Here is a 24,439-nt window from a genome sequence, read left to right as displayed (position 1 = left end):
GTTGATCTCTATTAAGAGAGTTTGAAAATAAAGAAAATAAATCCAGAAGCTAACCTGGTTCATTTCGATGGTGAAAGAAACTTAAACCATGAGAATGATGACTAAATTGGATTATGAGATTTTTTGATTGCCTAAAGAAAAATATTTAAACTCATGTGGTGTATTAATTTAATTTCTATGTTTTGAATTTGATTGAATTATTATTTTGGTTTAAATCCAATTATTTTATTTCCTTTAATATATATTAAAACATAAATTCTTGGACAAGAAAATAAGTGTGGTGGATAGTGGATTAAGCCACACAAATTTTTGAAAAAGCCAATATTAGCAAAGATAAGCGGGTATAGCAAGCCTAAGTGAAGGCTACGGCCAGAAATATATTTTATGGCACACATTTTAAACTAAGTGTTGCATTATAATCACCCATGGACATAAGAAAGTCCTAGAGCCTATACCTGCACTAGCCACTGGTTTTACCATGCTAAGATTAATATAATAGAGGCTAATATGGCAATGAACGAAATGTTCAATAATTCACTCTATGGCATGACCGGATTGGCCATCCGTGTTCTAACATGATGCGTAAGCTGATATTAGATTCAAATGGGCACACTCTAAGAGAGAGAAGAGTTATCCCTAATCTCACGTGTGTAGCATGTACACAAGGCAAACTCATTATAAGGCCATCACCAGAAAATGTAACTAAAGAAATTTTCCACTTAAGACTATAAGTCTAGATAGTGCTGGTGAATTTATATCCCAAGCGTTTAATAATTACGGTATGTCCATGGGGGGAAGTGTGGACCATCCTATGGCACATGTACATACAGAGAATGAATTAGATGAATCCTTCATTAAACACACTTATTGGTACAATTGCTCGACCATTACTCATGAGGTCGAAGCTTCTTGTGTCGGCTTGGGGACACACAGTGTTACATGCAACAGAACTTATACGCATCAGGCCATCTAGTGAGTATAAATATTCCCAAATGCATAACGGGTCATAAGCCAGACATATCCCATCTAAAATAATATATGGGTGTAAGGAGGATGGGAATATATGTTGATATGATTCTCCCACCATTGTTAAGTATCTTGAGCCAACTATGGGTGATTTATATGTGGCCAGATACACGGATTGTCAGTTTGCTGAATCCGAATTCCCTATATTAGGTGGAGAGAAAGACAAGCTGGTCAAAGAAATATTATGGAATCAAACATCCTTAAATTGGCAAGATCCTCGAGATTATACATTTGCAAAACCTAGCTATTCAATTGCCAAGATTCCTTTAATGACCCAATGAGAATTATGAAATCGTACATACCAGCTTGTGATGCACCAGTACGTATTGATGTTCAGAAGGAACACAATAATCAAGTTGCTACAGAGTCTAAGGCCCGTTAGAAACGAGGTAGACCATTAAGTTCCAAAGATAAGAACCCTCGGAAATCTAAGAAAGGTGCAAATTAAACCGAGGTTAGGGAAAATACAGAAAATGATAGACATGACCGCGACAAATCCTAAGGTACCAAAATGAGATTTGGGACGTTGAACCTCAAGGTCCTTAAGGTATTAATAAATAATAAGAGCTCGATAAACTATATCATGTCTAGAATAAAATGGAACTGCAAAGATGTCAACATTAATGAAATAATTGCATGCAAGGTAGCACTTGAAGTAAATGAGGATCAGAAACTCACGTCTATATTAGAGTGCACTCAAAGTAAAGATTGGCTAAAGTGGAAAGAAGCCATTGACGTGGAGTTAACCTCTTTAAAGAAGAGAAGTGTGTTTGGTCCGACCTTAAGGATAACACAGCAAATTAAACCAGTAGGACTGTACTCTTTTTCCTTCACCAAGGTTTTGTCCCACTGGGTTTTCCTGGTAAGGTTTTAATGAGGCAGCATCCCCTAAGCACATTGCATCGATCCCATCCAACATAGGCACGGTCATCTCGTCCAAGGAGGAGTGTTGTAAAACACTTAGTGGACTCCATAGACCGGCCCGTTCACAGTCCATTAGGACATGGCCTTACGGCCCATATTATGTATCTCGGTCCATCGGTCCATGAGACTTAGTCTATGTCGATTTGGGCTTTGGCCTTTATACTCTATATATACGTAACCTCCATCCGATTATATTAATAAGACAAGAGAGTTCGTTCTCTAAACTCTCTAGTTTCACAACGTATTGCTATTTTTAACCGCTAAATTTTGTTCTAATCATTTCGTATCACTAAAATCGAATCAAACTATTGCATACACGAATAGCGAGCACATATATGATATGTCAGTGGCAGAATTAAACCAAAAATACTTTTTACATATATATTGATAATGTTAAGATTCAAGTGGTGACTAAGAACGATTGACGTAAGAAAAGAGATAAGAAAATGGAAGATGGAAGCTGATGGTGGTTTTCTGTCGGCCAATATTTGGGTTTATCTTTAACCCATTTCTCTACGTGTCCCATCTTTTGTTTTTATCTGAAGTGACGTGTTCTCGTTATAACTTACATTAACACTATATTACGTTTTGATTCTTTCGCAATTTTAATCAAACAATAGACTTTGTTTTTGATACGAATCAACCAACTTTTCATTTTTTTTCCTTCTCTTTTGAGTTTGATGATGCACGCAACTGCGAAAATGAGCAATGGTTAAACTAATAAGTCCCGATCTGTTCATATTCTAGCTAGCACGGTTGCACCAGTGTTTTGATTGAATCAAACTAAATGGAGAACTGGACCACAACCAAAACATTTGATTTAATGAACAAAGCATGTTAGCTTATAAATAATACTTAAGTTTGTGTGGTCCTGTAATATATACAAACATTCAAGTCTCTGTCATAAACACGGGTATTTGTCTTAATAAGCAACTTTGGAATACTATATCAAACAATCATCATCTATGGAAATAAAATATCTATATTAACAGTTTGAATGATTGAATTAAGGTTTTTCTGCAAAAAAAATGCCTTCAAAAATCGCTATTTTATACTGGTTTACCTTTTATCATTAAATTTATCATTAAGTTTACCTTTGAATTAATTGCACTGCACGAAGTAAAAAAATAATATATAATTTAATATATTGTCTTTTTTTTGGTAACTAAACTCTCGCAATAAAGATTAATATCCATTTTCACAATTTTAAAAATATAATATATATGACTGTAATGTCTTTTTAATAAAATCCTAATATGATTAGATTTCAATTCAACAGAATATGACTAGAAGAATTCAGTATTTTCATAATGAATTGACGGAACGAGGAACACATAATGTTTTAAAACATTTTATTAAGTTTTCATGTGAATAATAATATTACAAGGAATCACTTACATAAAATAAACTACTTTAACAAAAAAGATAATAATAATAAACTAAACATACGTTTTCTAAAGTAAAATAACAAAATTTTTTTGTAAATGATACATCTCGACATAAACCTAACTTTTAAATTAAGATATCTACGAAATATTGACAACATTTCTTACAAAATATTCTTTGATTCTTCCATCATTATAATTCTGATTTCTCTTTTTGGGCGAACACAAGAAAAGTAGTCGGTCCCATAACAATCAATGACAAATTTAGTGATAAATTTAGTAAAGAGATAAAAAGTGAGAAGTACGAGGTTACTTGGCAATTTCTACAAAACAATACTTATAAGCGACCGTATATTTTTAGTATTCAACATAAGCCACCGTACTTTATAAACTTCCACTGCCCCCAAAAAGTTTTGTCTCGTTATCAATGGAAGGAGAACAAGCAGAGTCTACGATGCGAAAGAGAAGACATCCATCTCAAGAAGAAGTGGCTACCAACGTGGCTACAAGGAAGCCATACAGAGGGATACGGAGGAGGAAGTGGGGTAAGTGGGTGGCTGAGATTCGTGAGCCTAACAAACGGTCACGTCTTTGGCTCGGTTCTTACACAACCGATGTAGCCGCGGCTAGAGCTTACGACGTCGCAGTCTTTTACCTCCGTGGTCCCTCCGCACGCCTCAACTTCCCTGATCTTCTCTTACAAGATGAGGACCACCGATCAGCCGCTACTACCGCCGACATGCCCGCCTCTCTTATAAGGGAAAAAGCGGCGGAGGTTGGCGCTAGAGTCGACGCTCTCCTCACTTCTGCTTCTAAGTCACCGCCTCCTTCGACGGCTAACTCCTCTCTGTCGGTAATAAAACCCGATTTGAATCAAATACCCGAATCCGGAGATATATAGTCAAGAGACTCAGAAATACACACAATATATGTAGTTTTGTTTTGGTTTGTTTAGAAGATTTACATTTACATATACGATATATACAAAAATACATGAAGATATATAGAGTATGTATACGTGCATAAGTATTATATATGAATCAACAAATTGTTATAGACTCTTCCCGGAGACAAACCCGGCTAAGAGCAATCCTTGAGAAGCGAGTTTTAGTTCAAGTTGTAATACTAATGTACATTAATTTTTAGGTAATTTTGTTAATTAATATTTGAACTCCAAATTTTGATATTACACTATAAGCTTGATGTAATCTTTCGATCCGTAATCCCAATAATGCTTATTTCGGTAGAGAATTTAAACCGAAACTTGTACTTTACAGCAAAGATAATTTTATCTTTAATTATCTTTATGTGCTTTCAACGTTCGCTCATCAATGAATTAATTAATTTATTGTATGATTGGCCAATATTCCGGTGACTGTACTAGCCTTATTATATAAGGCGTGCAAGAAAACATTTTTTTTTGTCAACAAAAGAAATCAGCTCATTTGAGCTAATTTATAAGAAAATTATTTACAAGTAAAATAGGATGCGGAGAAGAATGCGCACGGCATGCCAAAAAATCCGCACATACATTAACATTTCTATAAACCTGAACCAAAGAAAAGGAAGAAAACTCGTCCTTGTCCATCTAGATATCGTCTAGGTAATTTGCAAAAGCTGGCCATTCCTGAGGCGAAGACACCATCTTCACCAAATCAGAACAGTCCGTGAAAAACACCACCTCCCGGAAATCATGACCAATCATGCAGCCCATCGCCCAAATGAAAGCTTCAATTTCAGCATGTAACAGAGACAGACTACGCCGGAAATTGGTTGCGCCGTGTATTGGAGGAGATCCTGAAGAAGTACACACCCATCATGCACCTGCAAAAGCATCTGTTTAATTCCAGGAACCATCCACAAAACACCGATGACCTGAAAACACCGACGGGAGGGGAACATGACATCCCCAAGGCCGAGAAGGCAATAGGTTAGGTGAGGAGGGAACCACATCCAACTCCGTCTCCACCTGTGCCTGTTGCAATGTCTGCGCCTCTCCTACCGCCACCCGGACAACTTCATCTGGTCGTTCCTTCCGATTTTCGAAAACTCGAGCATTCCGTGCTTTCCAGATATACCACATTAGCCAAGGGAAAGCTTTAACTTGTGAACCCGGGTTTGTAGAATCCAAGAAATGATCCATATTAGCATAAACTGATTCCGTAGGAAACAGATTTGGCCCCACCGGGACATGTGCTAAAGCACAAACCTGACGAGCCGGTGGACACAGGAAAATGGCATGATTTGTAGTCTCCACCTCGGCCCCACATCGTGTACACATTTCATCACAATCGACACCGTGTCGTCGCAAATTAGCCGATACCGAAATGCAGCCCGTCAAAGCTTGCCACTTAAAATTGTGTAATGTTGGTGGGCATGGGACCTTCCAAACCTTAGCAAGAAGAGAAGTAATCTCTGGACCAGCTCCAAAAGCCTGAAATATGTGCGGGATGGCTACCCGTTCCACCGCGTACCCTGATTTAACCGTATATGTTCCATGTTTAGTTAAATGCCAACCCCAGTAATCGTCCCTCGAACAATTACTTAACGGCAAAGCTTCTATCAGAGCGGCGTCCATGGGATCAAAATGCTCGAAAAGCAAGTCCCTACGCCAAGTATTCGTTTGACGATCAATCAACTGAGTCAATCGAAGATTGGGGTCCTTAAAAGGACCTTTACTTAAAGCTGGTCTCGGGAATTGAGCTGGAATCCAGGGATCATCCCATATAGAAATGGTTTCCCCAGAGCCACCCCTTTTAATAAGCCCTTTGGTAACCAGAGAGCGAGCTGAAACTATGCTTCTCCATCCATAAGAGGGAGAGTATGACCGTATTGGTTCCATGGGATCCAAATTTCGGTAATACCTACTCTTAAAAACCCTAGCAAACTGTGAGTCCAGAAACGCCAGCAAACGCCATAATTGTTTAGCCAATAAAGCCGTGTTAAAATCATCAACACTCTTAAAGCCCAAACCACCCAACTGCTTACTGCAGCAAAGTTTCTCCCAAGCGATCCAGTGCATACCTCCAGACTGGCCATTTGAACTCCACCAAAAATTCGCCACAGCACTCGTAAGTTTGGATGTTATTGTTTTCGGTAACCGAAAACAAGACATCACAAAAGTCGGTACAGCAATTGCAACCGATTTAATCATTACCTCCTCCCCCCCCCCTTTGATAACAGTTTCGCGGACCGTCTAGTGGTTTGATTCTGCAACCGGTCTCTAACAAAGGAAAAAACCTTTGTTTTGGACCCCCCAAACTCTCGGGGAGACCTAGATACGACCCCATGCCACCCAAATTGGTTATCCCGAGGACCCCCTGCATCTCCACCTTAGATGATTCGTCCAGCTTATGCCCAAACTGAATTGAAGATTTGTCAAAATTTATTTGTTGTCCCGAGGCCGCCTCATACTGCTTTAAAATATTCAACACGACCCCACATTGGTCCTTATCAACCTTACAGAAAAAAGACTATCATCTGCAAACAGCAGATGTGTAATTGGTGGGCATTTATTAGCCACCTTTATACCCGTAATCCGCTTTTCTTCCTCCGCCTTCCGAATATTTAAAATCAAGACCTCCATACATAAGATAAAATATAAGGAGAGAGCGGATCCCCCTGTCTTAACCCCCTCTTCGGAACTATCAATCCATTAGGTTGACCATTAAGAAGAACACTGTACTCAACCGAAGAGACACAAAACATTAGCCACGAAATCCATTGTTCCGCAAACCCCATTTTCCGTACTAGAGCTTCAACAAAAATCCACTCAACTCTATCATACGCCTTGCTCATATCCGTCTTAATGGCCATAAACTTACCTTTACACGAGTTATTAGTACGCAGTCCATGAAACATCTCCTGAGCAATCGTAATATTGTCCGAGATCAATCGTCCCGGAACGAATGCAGATTGGGTCTCTGAGATTAGTCCATGTAATACCTGCTTAAGCCGTTGGCACAACACCTTCGAAAGTGCAATAAAACATTTGTTTGTGGTTTCTTTACCTTTTTTTTTTTTTTGGAGAAAGTCAAGTTAGCAGAAAACATATCCTTAGATTTCGATAAGGTGGCACATCATTTCTTTTGTTTGATCAAAATAATAATAATCATATATTATAAAGTCAAACTAACTTTTATTAGAATATCTATTTATGTTTACTGATTATGATTTTAAAAGAAGATTAATTCCAACTTTTTTATAATTAAAAGTAAAAAACTATACATTAATAATTGCTCACATGTTATAGAAAAAAATATTGTTGGTATATTATATATTTTTAAAAAAATATTCACATATTTATTGTCCTGTTTGTAATTACAATCACACTCTAGATTATTTTTTTTTAATTTTAAAAATATTAAAAAAATTTACATTAACAAACTATTTTACGTCATTATTGACGGTTTTGTTTTTTGTTGCCAAACATCTCCAGTTTTCAAAAGAATGAGAAAATAAATTGTTTGATTACTGTTCATATTCGTCGTTTCGTGTTCGGGTATATGTCGAAGCTTTATGTTTGAGTTTTTCAACAATAACCTGTGATTTAAACTGTTTTACGGGTGATTGAGGGTTTTTATCAATTCTTTTCGACTGATTGTCGTCGTTGTTGATTTACATATGGTGACTGATTTGTTAGATCTATTTGATTCGATGGCTGAGTTATAATACTTCACGGAAGACGAAAGGTTGCGTAGATTCATATGACGACTGTTTTATATTGTTTCGAGGCTGAGTTATAATACTTTACGGAAGAGGAAAGGTTGCATAGATTCATATGACGGTTGATTTATATTGCTTTGCGCCTGAGTTATGATACTTCACAAAAGAATAAAGGTTACTAAATTCATATGAGGCTTAATTTATATTGCTTTGCGGCTGAGTTATGATACTTCACGGAAGACGAAAGGTTGCATAGATTCATATGACGACTGATTTATATTGCTTTGTGGCTGAGATATAATACTTTATGGATGACGAAAATTTGCGTAGATTCATATGACGGCTAAATAATATTGCTTTGCGGCTGAATTATGATATTTCACAAAAGAGGAAAGTTTGCGTAAATTCATATAACGACTGATTTATAACGCTTGTGCCTGACTTATTACCAGAAAGAAACTGAATGTAAACAAATGATTTTTATTGCCTCTCGGCTTAGTTATTACAAGAAATATACTATAAGTATACATATTTATTACAACAATACTACATCGGACAAGTTTTCCGCATCTATCTGCACCACTCTTTATCCTCTATCGTCGTGTTAAATATATTTGTGTGTTATTACCCAATTATCAGAAGAAAAAAAATTATCGGAACTGGATCCATCACATATCAGAGCATGATGAACGAAAAGAAATAATAATGAGGAAGACGATGACCAATTGGATGTTCAAAAATTAAGTTCTGGATATCTTTGTTGATGTGAAGAACAAGGTGAAGAATAAGATGAAGAACACGTAAATCTTTTTTGAACAAAGTGAAGAAGAAGACGAGTAGAAAAAAAAGACGTTTCATCCGACATCATTTTTTCAATTGATGAAGTGGCAAGTAAGCCACCAAACTAACATGTAAATCAGTCTAATTAAACAAGACATCAAACAAAACTATAAGTCAGTCGCAAAATGAATACTATTACAGTAATTAAAAAACCGAAAAAACGGCTGTCAAATTCAGCCGTTTAATGTCGTAACCCAACTGAAAAATCATAAACTCAGCCGTATCGTTTCATAATTTGGCCGTAATTGCATGCTATTCTAGTAATTAATCTTTCGCTACTAATTCAGCCGTCAAATGACGGAATTTTCCGATAATTCAACTAAAATTGGCTGATTTATACTTAGCCAGCCGGAGAAAGTTAATTCAGCCGTGTGAAGTATTAACTCAGCCTAGTTTTTGACAAATCAGCCAACAGGTAAAAAATTAGCCGTAACTACGTCAGGATTATGCTCGAAACTCAGCAATTTTCTCATAACTAGCCCTAGGCATTCGGGTACCCAATCGGGTTTGGGTTGGGTATTTCGGATTTTTTGGGTATTTCGATAAAGAGGTCTTAGACCCATTTGCGTATTTCTAATATTCGGCTCGGATTTCGGATAAACATCCATCGGGCTCGGATCGAATCGTGTATCCGCATTCAATCCAAAATTAAGTAAACCAAAATCAATTTCATTCAATAAACCGATCAATAACCATGAACAAAAAGAGACCAATGTTCAAAATTAAACCACAATCTCGTTCAAACCACATAACAAGATTGTTAAACAAACAAATCCATGTCTTAATAACCCAAGTACTAAACGAGACAACAAAGTAAACCAAAAGTTTCCAACCAAGTACTAGCCGATAGTTCTTGTAGAACTTGCACCAATTGTAAAACAAAAACAACAAAACACCTTGTAGCTTTAAGTAGCTGAGACCTTACTCTTCAGTGTAGAACTCTGAAAACAAAAGAATTGGATGAGTTAACATAAACAATAAGAGAGACAATAACAAGAAACAACAAGATCCAGTGATCTACAAACCTTTTTCAAGTCGATCTTCATATTCTACTTCTGCCAGAATTTGAGCATTGGTAAGAACTCTTGATTCAATTGCAATGTCTTGTTTCATCCACTTCTCAGTACACATCAAAACCTCAACCATATAGGTTTAGTTAGGCAACTTCTACATGGTTCTATTATTCTACCACTTGTTCTAAAAGAACTTTCAGATGCTACAGAGGACACTTGCATAGCAAAGACATCACGAGCCATTTGTGATAAAACAGGGTATGTACCACAATGGACTTTCCACCAAGATAGTATATCATAATCAGTCACTATCACCACATCCGGATTCTCAACAACCTCTTTCAGGTATGTAGTCAACTCATCTTTTGTTTCTTTAACTCCAATCTCATTTAACAATTCTTTGTACCTTTTATCAATTGTGAAAAGACGAGGGACACTATCTGCTTCACTCACATCTGGCTGAGATGACTGAAAAGGTCGAGACTGAGATGACTGAGAAGGCTGAGATTTAGCATATCTTTCACTATACTCCGTGAACATATCAACCAGAAGATTATAAACCTTGTCATACATCTCTTTATATGTTGGAGTCTCTTCACCACACAATTCCGCAAAAGAAATCTTCGAAAAATGCAGCTTCTTACTAGGATCAAATATTGTCGCTATTATCAACATCAGATTGATATTACTAATTCTATCCCAATACTTATCAAACTTCTTATACATTTCCTCAGCCTTTTTCTTCAAATCAGAATCATAACTAGAACATATCATGTTAAGAATGGTTGATATAGTGACTATCTCCCCATAAAATTATGAGAATTCAATCTAGTAGAAGTCGAGACAATCAATATTGAGTTGTAAAAAATCTCCTGAAACTTGTCTAGCCTTTCAACCAAACGCCAATCATTCAAGCTAGGAGGTCCAACTCTCTTTCTTCCATTATCAATCTCCAAGAAATGATCATTGTATAGCTTGTCTTCTGCCTCCATCTTATCAAATGCTACCTTGTACTTAATTGCTGTCTACAACATCAAATAAGTCGAATTCCACCTAGTCCTAACATCCAAAGGCAAACTACCCCTTGTCATCCTAACAGAATCTAACTTATGGTCAAATGAGTTTTGCCTATTTGTGCTAGATCTAAAATAAGAGATAGCATTCATGATTGCAAGTACATTCTCAAATAACATTCCAGAAAAGAAAACAGAAAAGAAAAAACAACATTATACCTTGCTACAGAAGTGTCTCCAAACCATACTTTCAATGAAAGCTAATGGCACCTCCCCTATCACAAGGAACTCATTGGATGCTTCTCTGAAAACACTCTCAGGAACTTTAGCATTTTTCAGATTTCCATCCTTATCAATGACCTGTTGACTCAACTTTGGATCTTTTCCTTCTAGCCATGTCTTGTGCTCATTACAGATTTCAAGATGATTCCAAAATTTTTTAGTCTCTGACTTTGTTGGACACTTGAATTCTCTCTTGCAATATTGGTAGGTACATATATTGCAATTATTTGGTAGCCATGTGAAATGAACCATACCTTGGAGCGATTAGCCTCTGAGTTTTTGGTTGTTCATCTCCATCTTTATGATTTTGTTTTCTTTTCCCCCATTGATTTGCTTCTGGAATCTGAAACCCTTCTCCTTGATCGTCAAACTCAAATCCATCTGCATCATTATCTCGATCATGTTGATGTGGAGATGATGAATCCATCTGCTAATTGTAATAAAAAAATAAGTTAGTAAAATGATCAACAAAAAACAAACGCTCACACATCAAAGACTATTAGCAGCTGAGATCATGCAAAATAAAACCCACCCATCGAATTTAAAACAGAACCTAATCATTGAAACTCAAGCATAAACTATTACCATACCATCGATCACACAAACAAACCCACCATTGAAGCTAAAACTGAACTTCTTAGCGTATCAATCATGCTTTACTCAACAAAACAAGAGAAGAACACATAGAACTTCAAATAAATCATGAAGCTAAACTAAAACAGAACCCAATCAAATGATCATATTAGGCTATTAGCAGCATCGATCATGCAAAATGAAACACAACCATCAAATTTAAAACAGAACCTAATCATTGAAGCTCAAACATAAACTATTACCATACCATCGATCACACAAACAAAACCACCATTGAAGCTAATTAGCATATCAATCATGCTTTACTCAACAATACAATAGAAGAACACATAGAACTTCAAATAAATCATGAAGGTAAACTAAAACAGAACCCAATCAAAGCAAACAAGTGAAGAACCTATGATTAAAACAGAAATACAAATAGATCAGAACAAATGATGATTAAAGTCAAAACAAATTCTGGGTGCAGAACACATTTCGGATTCAAATGGGAAGAAGGAACAACATTGAGAAAATTTTGATATGCGTAATTCGGAGATTTGCAAATCGATCAAATGAACAAACAAATCCAAAACCAACATAAATTGATACAAGATACAACAGAAATTGAAACGTAGTAGAACTTGTAGACAAAAAGTGATACAAGATACAACAAAAATAATCACCTGTGAATGTCTCTGTGAAGTCTCAGACGGAAGAGATGAGTAGCAGTTTAGGTTTCCAGCTTGAAAAATGAGGATTAAATCTAGATAAATAGTGTTTATAGACCTCATAACTGGAAAACAAACCGGTGGTGAGAGGCAAAAGCAAATCAAAAGGGTTAGAGATAGAGATCATAGCCTATGATCATAGGAGTAGGGTTATACGAGAGGGCTCTTTGTATCATCGGGTTTTGATCGGATTTAAGTTGGATTTCGGATAATACCCGATCGGGTTCAGGTATCTGAAATTCAGAAATCCTAAACCCATTCGGGTATTCTCTTATTTCGGATACAGGTTCAGTTTGGGTTTTTCGGATCAGGTTCAGGTTCGGGTTTCGGGTCCGGGTATTTTGCCCAGGGCTACTCATAACTCAAAGAGATTTCATTAAGTCAGCCGTAACTCTAAGCTAGGTTATGCTCGTAAGTCAGCTATATGCTCAATCAGCCATTTTCCTTAAATCAGCCGCAACATATCGTAAGTCAACCAGCCGTAACTCTAATACACATCATTGATTTCTTACACGGCAACACATTTTGTTTGGTGTTGCAATGATATTTCTTGTAATTACGTTTTTTTCTATAACATGCAACAAGGACGCGCTTTATGGTTCTCGTAATATTACTTAATTTATATGACATCTGAGTAAATCTCTCCAAAAAAACCTAACTCTATCATATAGAAAGAAAAAAAACTGCTCTAGTTAAGGTGCTTAATAACATGATGTTAATTTAATAAAGGGATATATATAATTATCTAATTAAGTGTTTTTTGTATAACATGCAACAAGGGCACATTGAGGTAACATGTTTGAATGTTTCTATGACCTTTTTTTATATTTCTTTAATTTTTATCCCTGATTCATAAACCTAAATTTTTTTTTTCTGACTTGTGACCATTTATATACTGATCTGCATTAGCTCTGAATACAGTATTAGTTGGTGAAGGGGAAACATAAATACTATTAAGAAAATAACAGAAAAAAACCTGAAAATACGCCATTCGACATTTAACACCTGCAGTTATTAAATTGGAAGAAAAATACTTGGTTTATTTTGTGTTTAGTTAACACTGGTAAATCCATACATACGACTTAACAGTCGTTAACACATGTGACAAAGAATCGTTAACTGTGGTGAAAAGATAAACCAACATGATATCACATTGTTATAATCAATCAAACGATTATCATACACATCTAATTCAAATAACTTACCAGAATTTTTCGTGGTCTATCCCTTTTGCGTGGAGGAGGTAGTTGGACTGCTTGTTGCTTGGAGGTTCCCTTATTGTGACCTACTTGCGTACAGTTGGTACAAGTCACAGTTTTACCTTCTCGTGTAAGCTAAGTTAGATTAGTTGACGATTCACCTGACTCCTTTATCCTATTAAACTTCTTTGGGCGCCCTCGTTTTTTTTCTCTTATCATGCACTTCAATTGGTCATTTGTCTGCTCTCTGCCACAATATTTCACCATTTACATGTTCGATGTTCTCCTTATATAAATCTTGTCAAGCAGTTGTTTGTAAATGTCCATCAACATAGCTACACATAAAACATTGCATTAGTCCACAATCACATCTCTTCACAATATTCATTCAACATGAAAAAAGTTCAAAATTATTTACTCTTCTGGATCATGATTTTGTTCCTTGATGACATTGATTGCATGTTGACAAGGTATGCTTGTGAGCTTCCACTGGTTGCAAGCACATTCTCTCTGAAGAAGGTTAACACATAAGCTACTAGAATCCTCTAACACCTCATACTTGGTCTCACCACTTTTGAGGACTGAGCAAAAATTAGCTGACTTGTGGTTGCCTTTGAGTATCTCCATAACTTTAGGAGGAAACGGCTTATTAAATTTCATTGTCTTACCGGACAGCTTAGCTATGCGCTTCATGGATATTATCCTAACTTCCTCAAGCATATTTATCACTGGCAACTTCTTAGCGTCCTTGATTGTTCAGTTGAAACTCTCATAGAGGTGGTTACAAACATCCTCAAAACTAGAATGATAACTGCAAAAAGTCCTGCATCATCAAATCCTCATATGCAGGTGGATCATATGCTTCCATATTATACGTGAAATCCCCCACTGTTGCAATGTAGGAAATAGCCCAGAAAACACTCTTATGTGTATAATCACCATAAACCTTCTTCCAATTGGCATATATGTGTCAAGCACAATGCCTTTGTTCTGCATTTCGAAGCAAATTCGCAACTGCATTGATTAACCCCTTATGCTTATCTGACATAACAGTCAATCCATCGCCTACTCCGAAATCCAAATCCTTCTTCATCTTATTAACAAACCAAGATCATTATTCATTGCCCTAAACTTTGACTATTGCTTAAGCAATAGGATAAATTATACTATCTGCACCCTTCCAACAACGGCTAGAATGTCACCTTTTAATTCCTATTTCAGAAAAACTCCATCAAATCCTATAAAAGGACAAAACAACTTTTTCATGTTCTTCTTAGCGCCACAAAAAATACATAGAACATGTCAAATTATTGCTTACCATCAGCCTGCGGAATGGTTACAATCTCTGTGTGAGTGCCCTCATTAGACCTCTTAAGCTTACACTCATAGCCCCACAGCTTTGTAAATTGTTGTCTCTGTATTTGTATCACCAAATCAAACGCTATCCGCCTTGTTTTTTGGTAAATCCCCTTAGACACTAAGATCGTGTACCTCATGATAATCTCATCCTTAATGTCAGTCCAGCTCAAAGATGACCTTCTTCTTGCTTCTTCTCTGAATAACCTTCCAATTACACCATGTTTCAACATCCTATCTTTCTCACTCACAACATGGTTATGGTTATCAACATATGTTTTCACTGAACATTTTCTTATGCGCTTATCCACAGAACACTAGATCTTCCAACTTTGATTATCATGCCAACATATAGTCGCAAACTATGTCTGACCTCATTGACAAAGCTTCACATCATAATTAATCTTCAAGACATGCCTTTAAAGTTGATCCTTGAACTCCTCTCCATTATGAAACATCTTCTTTCTCCACAAGTAAGGTGGCTTATCTTTTGAGTAATTAGCTCTTGATACCTCTCTTTCATGGCGGTCAAAAGCATCCCATTTTTCATTTGTGTACATAGCAGGTTAAGGACGCTCGACATCCATGCACTGCCTCTCATATTCTTCCTCTTCTTCTTCACGGACTGCATCTTCTGCAGCCTGACGAGCAGCTTCTTCCTCAGCTTGGTAACGAGCAGCTTCTATCTCAACTTCGTTACAATCCTGAACCCCAACTTCAGATTATTTATTAATCTCTTCGAAAAAGCACTAAATAAAGGATCATGCTGACCCCCAACAACTTTTTGTATTGGATCATCTCCCTGATCTTGTCCCTGCTCCTCATCAACATCTATGGTTTTATCTCCTTCAGTCTCTTCATCGGACAGTTCATCCACTTCAACATTACACTCCTCACCAGACTGAGATAGAGGAAATGGTGCAGCTTGAGACACAGCTTGCTGAAGGAATATGTCGACTTCGCCACCACTCTCAACTTCACTACACAACTTCCTAATCTCACTATCTTTGTCTTTTTCGATAACTCTTGCTGAAGGCATGTCTTCGTTTGGAAGCTTATACCATACTTGTTCCACAACCCCGATACTCCATTCTCTATGCAGAATTCGTCGAAGATTGACCAAGTCATCAAGTCTGGATCAATCGACATATCTTTGTCCTCTTGTCCTCCAATGTAGACAAAAGACCCATCCTTCAATGAGACATCTCCTCCGAAGTGAATATTGAGTTTAATTTGGTCGAATCCACTGAAAGAAGAAAAAAAAACAAATTATTAGGCATCAAATATCCATCTCTAACCAAGAAAACTATATCTAAATTACAAAAAAAAAACATAACGGGACCCAATCGGGTATATCCCGCCAATCGAAACCTAAATCGGGACCCAATCGAGTATATCCCCACAATCAAAGCGTAAATCGGGACCCAATCGTGTATATCCCCAATCGATCCCTAATTCGCGACCCAATCAAATCCTAAACATTGAAATTGAAAAGACGACTGCATACCTCATCTCTCTGCAGTTATCGCGTTGACCACACCACAAAATCAACCAAAATAGCAACTAATCATATGTCAACAATCATCACAATCAACATATTTAGGGACTCAAAGATGTTGAGAAGCAATTTTGCTTTTAGGGTTCTTAGATCCCAAATCTTTTTGGGGAAAAACAAAAAGGGCAACATTGTGTTTATTTCAACTAATTAACCATGTGGGTTTATCTTTTAACCACGGTTAGTGATTCTGTCACATGTGTTAACGACTATTAACTCGTATGTATGGATTTACCAGTTTTAATTAAACAAAAAAATAAACCAAGTATTTTTCTTCCAATTTAATAACTACATGTATTAAACGTCCAAAATAGATCGATGGCATATTTTTGGTTTTTTTTTTCATTTATGGAAGTTGAAATTGACATAAATACGAACTAATTATTACATATTTGAAGGGTCTCGGCCGACTGCCCCCTCGAAGATCATTTCATTTCTCAACTGCCAATAAACCATCGAATTCATGGGCAAGACGCGAAGTCATGGGCATACTATTCATATATACCTACAAAAGGATCTCCTTCAAAGTTAGTAACCTAGATTTGTGAAAATTGACTCTTTCAAAAGACCTCTGAAACAAATGGTCAGATGGAGTTGTAGACAATACCATGTTTGAAATGATAGAGGACATTGAAATAACACTTAATTAATTGTTGCCTCATTTAATTAGTGTTTGATATTTTTTTTTTAAATTTAAGAGGCCAATTAATTTTCCAAGCATGGTCTAGTATATTATCAGTCGTCAGTCTCCACTCATCCTTTAAATCATTAAAACAGTCCAAGCTGTTTACTAACAAATTTCTTACACATGTTAAATCTATCGGTTTTTCAAAATAAAAAATATTGACATGTGTAAAAAAAAATCACTTTATCTTAAGAAAAATATATAAAACAATCATTTATATATATATATATATATATTTATCTGTGTTAGAAGTATATTATATATTTTTTGTAAATATTAGATATTCAAGTAGAGATTTTGACTCATTGGAGGTTCAATTTTTCTAATAGAGAACCTTATTTCTAGAAATAATTTTCGAACCCAAGATGAGATACTCGTCCATTGGGGTACGAACATATGGTTAATCTGGATACATATATGCTACGGTTGTTTTATGCTTACAATATATGATTCGCTAAGCAATATATGTGTTATTTACACAGTCAGATACAGCAACGGGAAGAAAAGAAAAGTGTGTCTTCCTAATAGCTCTTAAAGGTGTAAGGGAAAAATATATTTTTCAGGTCTTAGTTACTTATGCATCAAATATAATGTACCTATATATACTAAGTTAGTATATCTTAAGTAAATATTCTATACTTATGCATCAAATATAATGTACCTATATATACTATTTGCCTATCAATAATAAACAAAACAGAATCTCTGAGATTTACATGGTATCAGAGCCAATAAATAAAACCCTAAACTTCTAAATTTTTCTTTCTATCTCGTTTTTCTTTTGTGTTTCTTTTTCCCGGAGATCATACCTGAACTGCTCTTACGACTGCTTCTATTAAGGAATCTATCACGCCCTCCCATACTACCTTTCGTCTAAACCGCATCATGTTCTTACTCTGTTTTTCTCAACGGTGAAAATTATGAGATTGCACTTAACAATGTTGCGGCCAAGCACAAGATGGGTCTTGTCGACAGTTCTCTTCTCAAACCGTTTGTTGATTCTCCGGATTATCAACGTTGGATATAATTCAACTCAATGTTATATGTGGATGGCTCTATGCGAGTTTAGATCCAACAGTTCAGAAAGAAATCTCTTTTGTCGATAACGCGAAAGTCCTATGGGACAATCTGCATGTCCGATATTCTATTGGTAATGCCTCACGTGTTCATCAAATCAAATCTTCTATTGTTGGTTGTGCTCAAGATGGACAGACTTCTGCTGATTATTTCGGCAAGCTCAAAGTGTGGGATGATCTCAATGATTTTGAGCCTTTTATCGATTGTTGTTGCAGTTCTCCGACTTGTCCTTAACGTCTTAAGCAACAAACACGTCAAGACCTAGAGTTCATACATCAGTTTCTCATGGACTTGATGCTTCTCGATTTGATACTATACGTACCAATATTCTTAGTCGCCTCAGTCGCAATGCTGACGTGACTCTTGATCAAATTTATTTGGAAGTTATAGCTGAAGAAAGGCATCTTATAGGTTCTCACTCCAAGGAAGAACGTATCGATTCTGTAGCCTTTGTCTTGAAAGCTAGTGTCAACGTTATTACATCAGCTATGCGTCTTACTCAAGGACCATGTACCCACTGTGGACATCTAATCACTTGGTGGATACATGCTTTGAACTTCATAGCTTACCAGATTGGTGGATCGAGAAGCATGATAATAATAGAGGAGAATCATGATTAGAGTCTATTCGAGGAAAGGCCAGAGGAAGCGGTTGTGGGCAATCCTCTCCTACCTTTCCCCATGCTAACAATGCTCAAGTCATTACTGAAGCTGAACTTCCTTACTTACCGAGTGTGTAAGTAAGGAAACATGGTCTGCGATTAATAGCTTGTTAAAATCTGATCAATCCTCCAGCCCCGACAAGCTCTCCGGTCAGCATTCTTGTGTTGAGTTTTTACTTGAGTCTGGAGCGTCTCATCATATGACAGGCAATGATGATCTACTTGTGACTACGCATGACATTCCTCGAAGTATTGTTGTTCTTCCCAATGGGAAACCCACAGTTGCTACTAAAGAGGAAACAATGATTCTTGGACCATGTTAAACTTAATCGTGTTCTTTATCTTCCCTATCTCTCTTGCACTCTCATATCTTTGGCTCGACTTTTGCGAGAGATGTCTTGCTAAGCTTTATTCAATCATAAGTTATGTGTTATACATGACCGCACTTCAAAGATGTTTATTGGCGCAGGTGAAGAGAAAGATGGGGTTTATCATTTTTGTTGAGCAGTTTCAGCACGTGTTTACAATGTCAAGAAATCCACAAAAACTCCTTGGGATGAACATTTTTGGCATCCATCTACGAAGATTCTATCTAATTTTTTATCTACTTTACTGGATTAGGCACACCATAGTACTGATAGTAATGGTTTTTGTGATGTTTTTATTCAAGCTAAACAAACAAGATCGGTTTTTCCCGAAAGTACTAATAAAGCGTAAGCGTGTTTTTCTTTGATACAATGTGATATCTAGGGACCATACAAAATTGCTTCTTCGTGTGGAGCACACTATTTTCTTACTATTATGAATGACCACTCTTGGGCCATAGACCTATCTACTTCTTGCTAAAAGTGAAGTTGCTTCTCATCTCAAACAGTTTGTGGGAATGGCTCTTCAACAGTTTGGAAAACAGATCAAAGTTTTTAGTAGTGACAATGGGAATAAGTTTCTTAGTCTTCGACATTTCTTCAAATATCACGGTATTCTACATCAAACCTCTTGCGTATATACTCTATAACAAAATGGGAGAGTTAAGCGCAAACATTATCATATTTTCAATTTGGCGTGTTCTCTGCTCTTTCAAACTAATTTACCAATCAAGTATTGGGGAGAGAGTGTACTCACTTATATTTAATCAATCATACTCCCACTCCACTCCTTTAACATAAAACTTTGTATGAGATTCTCCACTCTACTCCTCCGATCTTCGATCAACTTTGAGTCTTTGGTTGCTTATGTTTTGCAAAATTACATTCATCTCGACGTTATAAATTTTAAGAAACAAGACGAGAATTTATCTTTCTTGGTTATTCTCATAACCAAAAATTTTGGCTTATTTATGATATGGAGACCCATGAATTCTTTGTTTCCTTGATGTTATCTTTAACAAAGACGTCTTTATGCGTTGTACAACTGAAGTATTAGATTTACATGTTGCTTCTCCTATCATGCCAATGACTTTTGTTTCGGATGATGACTCGGTTGATGAGAATTCACCTCCGAATTTTTCAAACAGGGGGACTCTTAACAGATCCTTCCTCCTTATAGTCATCGGTCTCGTCTCCTTCTATCAATACTACTCCTGCTCCTGCTCTTCATTCTACTCCTGTTCTTTATCTTGACTCTACTCCTGGTCCTAATATTGATTCTACCAAGGATCAGAAAAATGTTTTGGCTGTTCCACTTAATGACTCTGCTGCTATATCAGATGAGAGCTCTGATGAATTTGAACTTGGTACTGAACCGCTTGGTCATGGTATTCGAAATAAAATGAGGTCTACTCTTCTTAAACCTTATGTTACTTACTCTACATATCACGCTAAAACCTTCATCTCTCTCAAGCCTACTACGTCTACTCCAGCATCTTCAGGTACTAATTTCTATCCTATTGAACATAATGTATCATATGACAAATTTAATTCTGACCATCAAAAGATTCTTGCAGCTTCGACTATGGTTGATGAACCCGTTACTTATTAGGAAGCTGTTCAAATACTAGAATGGCGTGAAGGTATGCACAAAAATATAGATGATTTAGAACTTAACGAGATTTGGGCACTTGAACGGCTGCCGCTTGGCATCAAAGCTCTTGGTTCTAAATGGCTGTATCGTCTTAAGTTTAATTTAGATAGTACACTTGAATGGTATAAGGCACAGTAAGTTTCATTTGGTAATCACTAGGAAGAAGGTGTTTATTTTTCCGAACAATTCGTACTTTACTTGGTGTTTCTTTGGGTAAGAATTGGGAACTTTACCTATTGGATGTTCACATTGCTTTTTTACATGTTGATCATGAAGAGAACATCTACCCATGAATAGCCGACTGACATCTTCACTAAAGCTCTAGGATATGATCAATTTCGATATCTTTGGTATCTTTTAAGTATGTTCGGTTCTTTCCACAGGATGGTCGCTACCTATCAAGATGTTTTTGCCTATATGTGAGTTTTGTATATTTAATTTAAATTATTATAAGATATGTAACCTCCATAGTTCGATAAAAGAAAATTAATGCCTTACAATTAGTGGCAACAAATATATGGAATGATAGGTTAAAATAAATAGAGAGGTTATAATCACACCAAATTGGTCGGTTAGGTGAGTGACAGTGATATAAACTTCAAACTAATTAGTTGGTTGGGCTTATCACTTCTGTTTTTTTTTTCTCAAAATGTCGGCTCACTTCGTACAGTCGATCTTGAGGACCTAACATGAAATAGCATGCAACCCATTTAGGATTAACTAGAACCGGACCCGCCTTACGCGGAAGAATATTCATTGATACATAAATTCATAACAGATTGGTATATGTTATATTTTTATTTCACAGTTAGTAGATTATATATTTTTGTAATGAATTTGGACATTGGAGAAAATAATATAAGAAAAAAAAAAAGAGTGAATGATAATATACTAAGTTTTAATACATTAAAAAAGAAACATAAAATTTTAACATTATCATGAATTTGAATAAAATAAAATAATGAATAAATTGTATTAATTTTTTTAAAAATATATACATGAAAATATTGTGTAAGTAATTAAGATTGTGATTTTAAAAAAACATCATTAACATAAACATAAAACAGTTTCAAGCTAAATTCTCTACATGTTCTGACCTGTTGCAAAATTATATACATGTTTGGAACTTTGTACATTGAACCAAAAAAAAGAGATTGAGGACGAAAAGATAATGAGTATGATTTTTGGTATAAGTTTATTACTTATACAACTGAATTGATTAGAAAAATTATAATCTCTTTTACCCGTTGAATTGTTCCGGCGATGAAGCACACGAAAATTCTTATATACAACTCAGGATATACTATGTCATTGACATGTCCAAAGAGAAGAAGTTTTGTACTTATCAATTTCTAACTATAATTTATGCATAAAATAAAATGATGTTATAATCTAATATAAACAAAAAAAATATAAACTTACATATCTACATATAAACTAATGAAAACGAATATGATACATAAAAAACTACTAATACAAGCTTCTTCCATGGTTTTTAGTAAGTGGTGTGTCGCTTCCAAGTTTTTTTTTGGTGTGTTGCTTATGTTATTGGAAGGATGACAACCATTTAGAAAGCTTAATCCAGAAATGAAGCAAAGAAAACGTGGAAGGTATAATGAATTCAACCTAGATGACTATCATGTATTTATAGGGAGACGTATAACTGTTACTCATTAGGGTAGATTTTTTGGGCTTTGTTTGTTTAGGATAGTAATTAATGAAATTTACGATATCTAAACCAATTAGGTGACTAAAAATTAGGTACAGTTTAAAAGGAAATATCTTTGTACATAAATGATATTTCTATAATTCAAAATTGCGTAGTAAATGTTCCTATTGTGCTTCTATAATTTAAAATACCATAATTATAGTTTCCGAAATTGAAGCATTGTCTACTAACATCATACTAATTTTTTTGTTAGTTTCCTAAGTATATTTATAGGAACCAAAAATATCATAATTATAGGAACCAAAAATATTCTCACAAGTATTATAGTTTCGTTTTGGAAAATCTCTTTAAGTTTTAATTTAGTATTTAGGATATAAACATGAATATAAATCTAAACAAACTATTTGATATCACCATGCACCATCTAGTATCTTAAAAATTAATTATTTACTAGGATCGGATCCACACTACAGCGCGGAGGAATAAATTAGTGTTGTTTAAGCGGATAACAATATATAAGTTGTTATAGTATCTGTTTATAATACTGTCTATATTCGTCGTATTTGCTACTACTGTTTAAAAAATAAAATAAAAAATAAAAAATAAAATAAAATAAAAAATAAAATAAAACTTTCTTTGTGAGTATTTTAGTTTTTGTACACTATTTGTTTAAAAAGATTGTATACAATTAAAAGGAACAAAGGTGAGTGAAACATATAATGAGATAGGATATAAATAGAATGAAATAATATTTTACTTAAGACGTGGACGTGGTTGTCGAAACACGAGTACTCAAATATTATTTCCCATGTTTGTGTTTATTAATGCTAATTTGTACATAATACTAATATGTATATATATTTTTTAGGCATTGTATACATAGGAAATGTATTCCCCAATGTGCTGAACATGACTTTTAAATGTGGTTCTAAAAATGTATTCAAATTTGTGAGTAATTAAATGTATTCAAATTTGTACATAATTTGTGGGCTGTATTTTAAAATTCAAGACCTAAAAAATTGGGTCTGTGTTTAACTTTTTGGATCTTTCGTATTTGGGTTTAGGTGGCCTTCCTAATAAGTTTTTTTTTTCAAACCTCTGTCTTGAAAGACAAAAGTTTTTTTAACATTATTTATACCCAAAAAAACATTTTCTTTCGTTTCATCTCTATCTTGAAATCGATCCATCTTTTCATCTCAATCTTCGACTCGATCAATTATACAGAAAACATGGTATAATTAAATTCATTACTTCTTCAATCCACCAAATCTTGGGGAAAAACTATCAAATCCAAAAAGGAGAGATGCTGCGATTACTCGAATCAATTTACTGTGTCTATGGAGTTGATGGTCCTATCAATCGGATGATTCAGTTTATCAATTCAATTGGGTTGGTAAGTTCGTACATAGTATGAATATATTTTGTTTATATTTTTTGATTTTACAGGTCTATACTCTTTATGTACGGTTCTGTATCCAATTCGGTTTTTGAAAGCATAATTGCCAATATTTAAAATAGTATATATCATTAGCAATACCGTATATGATTAGTTCACATGTTTTAAATTTTATGCAGTACATGTGCAAGCCTATACAAAGAAACCGAAGCAGATATATGAAGACATAATGATATCCTAAGATAAGTAGTGTTTTTTAAAAACTTGTTAGATTGTTTTATTTGGAAGAATATTTCCTTATTGCTAAATTTCTTTTGCAATTTAACTTCAGGATATCAAATGAGATGTACTTTTCCTGTAGCCCAGTTTT

The 24,439-nt window shown here is 35.3% G+C and overlaps 1 protein-coding gene across 1 annotated transcript; it reads left to right on the top strand.

Moving 5' to 3' along the window:
• LOC104777644 (ethylene-responsive transcription factor RAP2-1-like) lies at positions 3,549-4,524 on the top strand. Its single transcript, XM_010501931.2, has one exon. The coding sequence runs from the start codon at positions 3,763-3,765 to the stop codon at positions 4,234-4,236; it is 474 nt and encodes a 157-aa protein (XP_010500233.1). The 5' UTR covers positions 3,549-3,762; the 3' UTR covers positions 4,237-4,524.

Source organism: Camelina sativa, chromosome 3 (genome assembly GCF_000633955.1).
Source record: "Camelina sativa cultivar DH55 chromosome 3, Cs, whole genome shotgun sequence".
In the NCBI taxonomy this organism is placed as follows: Eukaryota; Viridiplantae; Streptophyta; class Magnoliopsida; order Brassicales; family Brassicaceae; genus Camelina; species Camelina sativa.
This window is presented reverse-complemented; position numbering and strand designations above follow the sequence as displayed.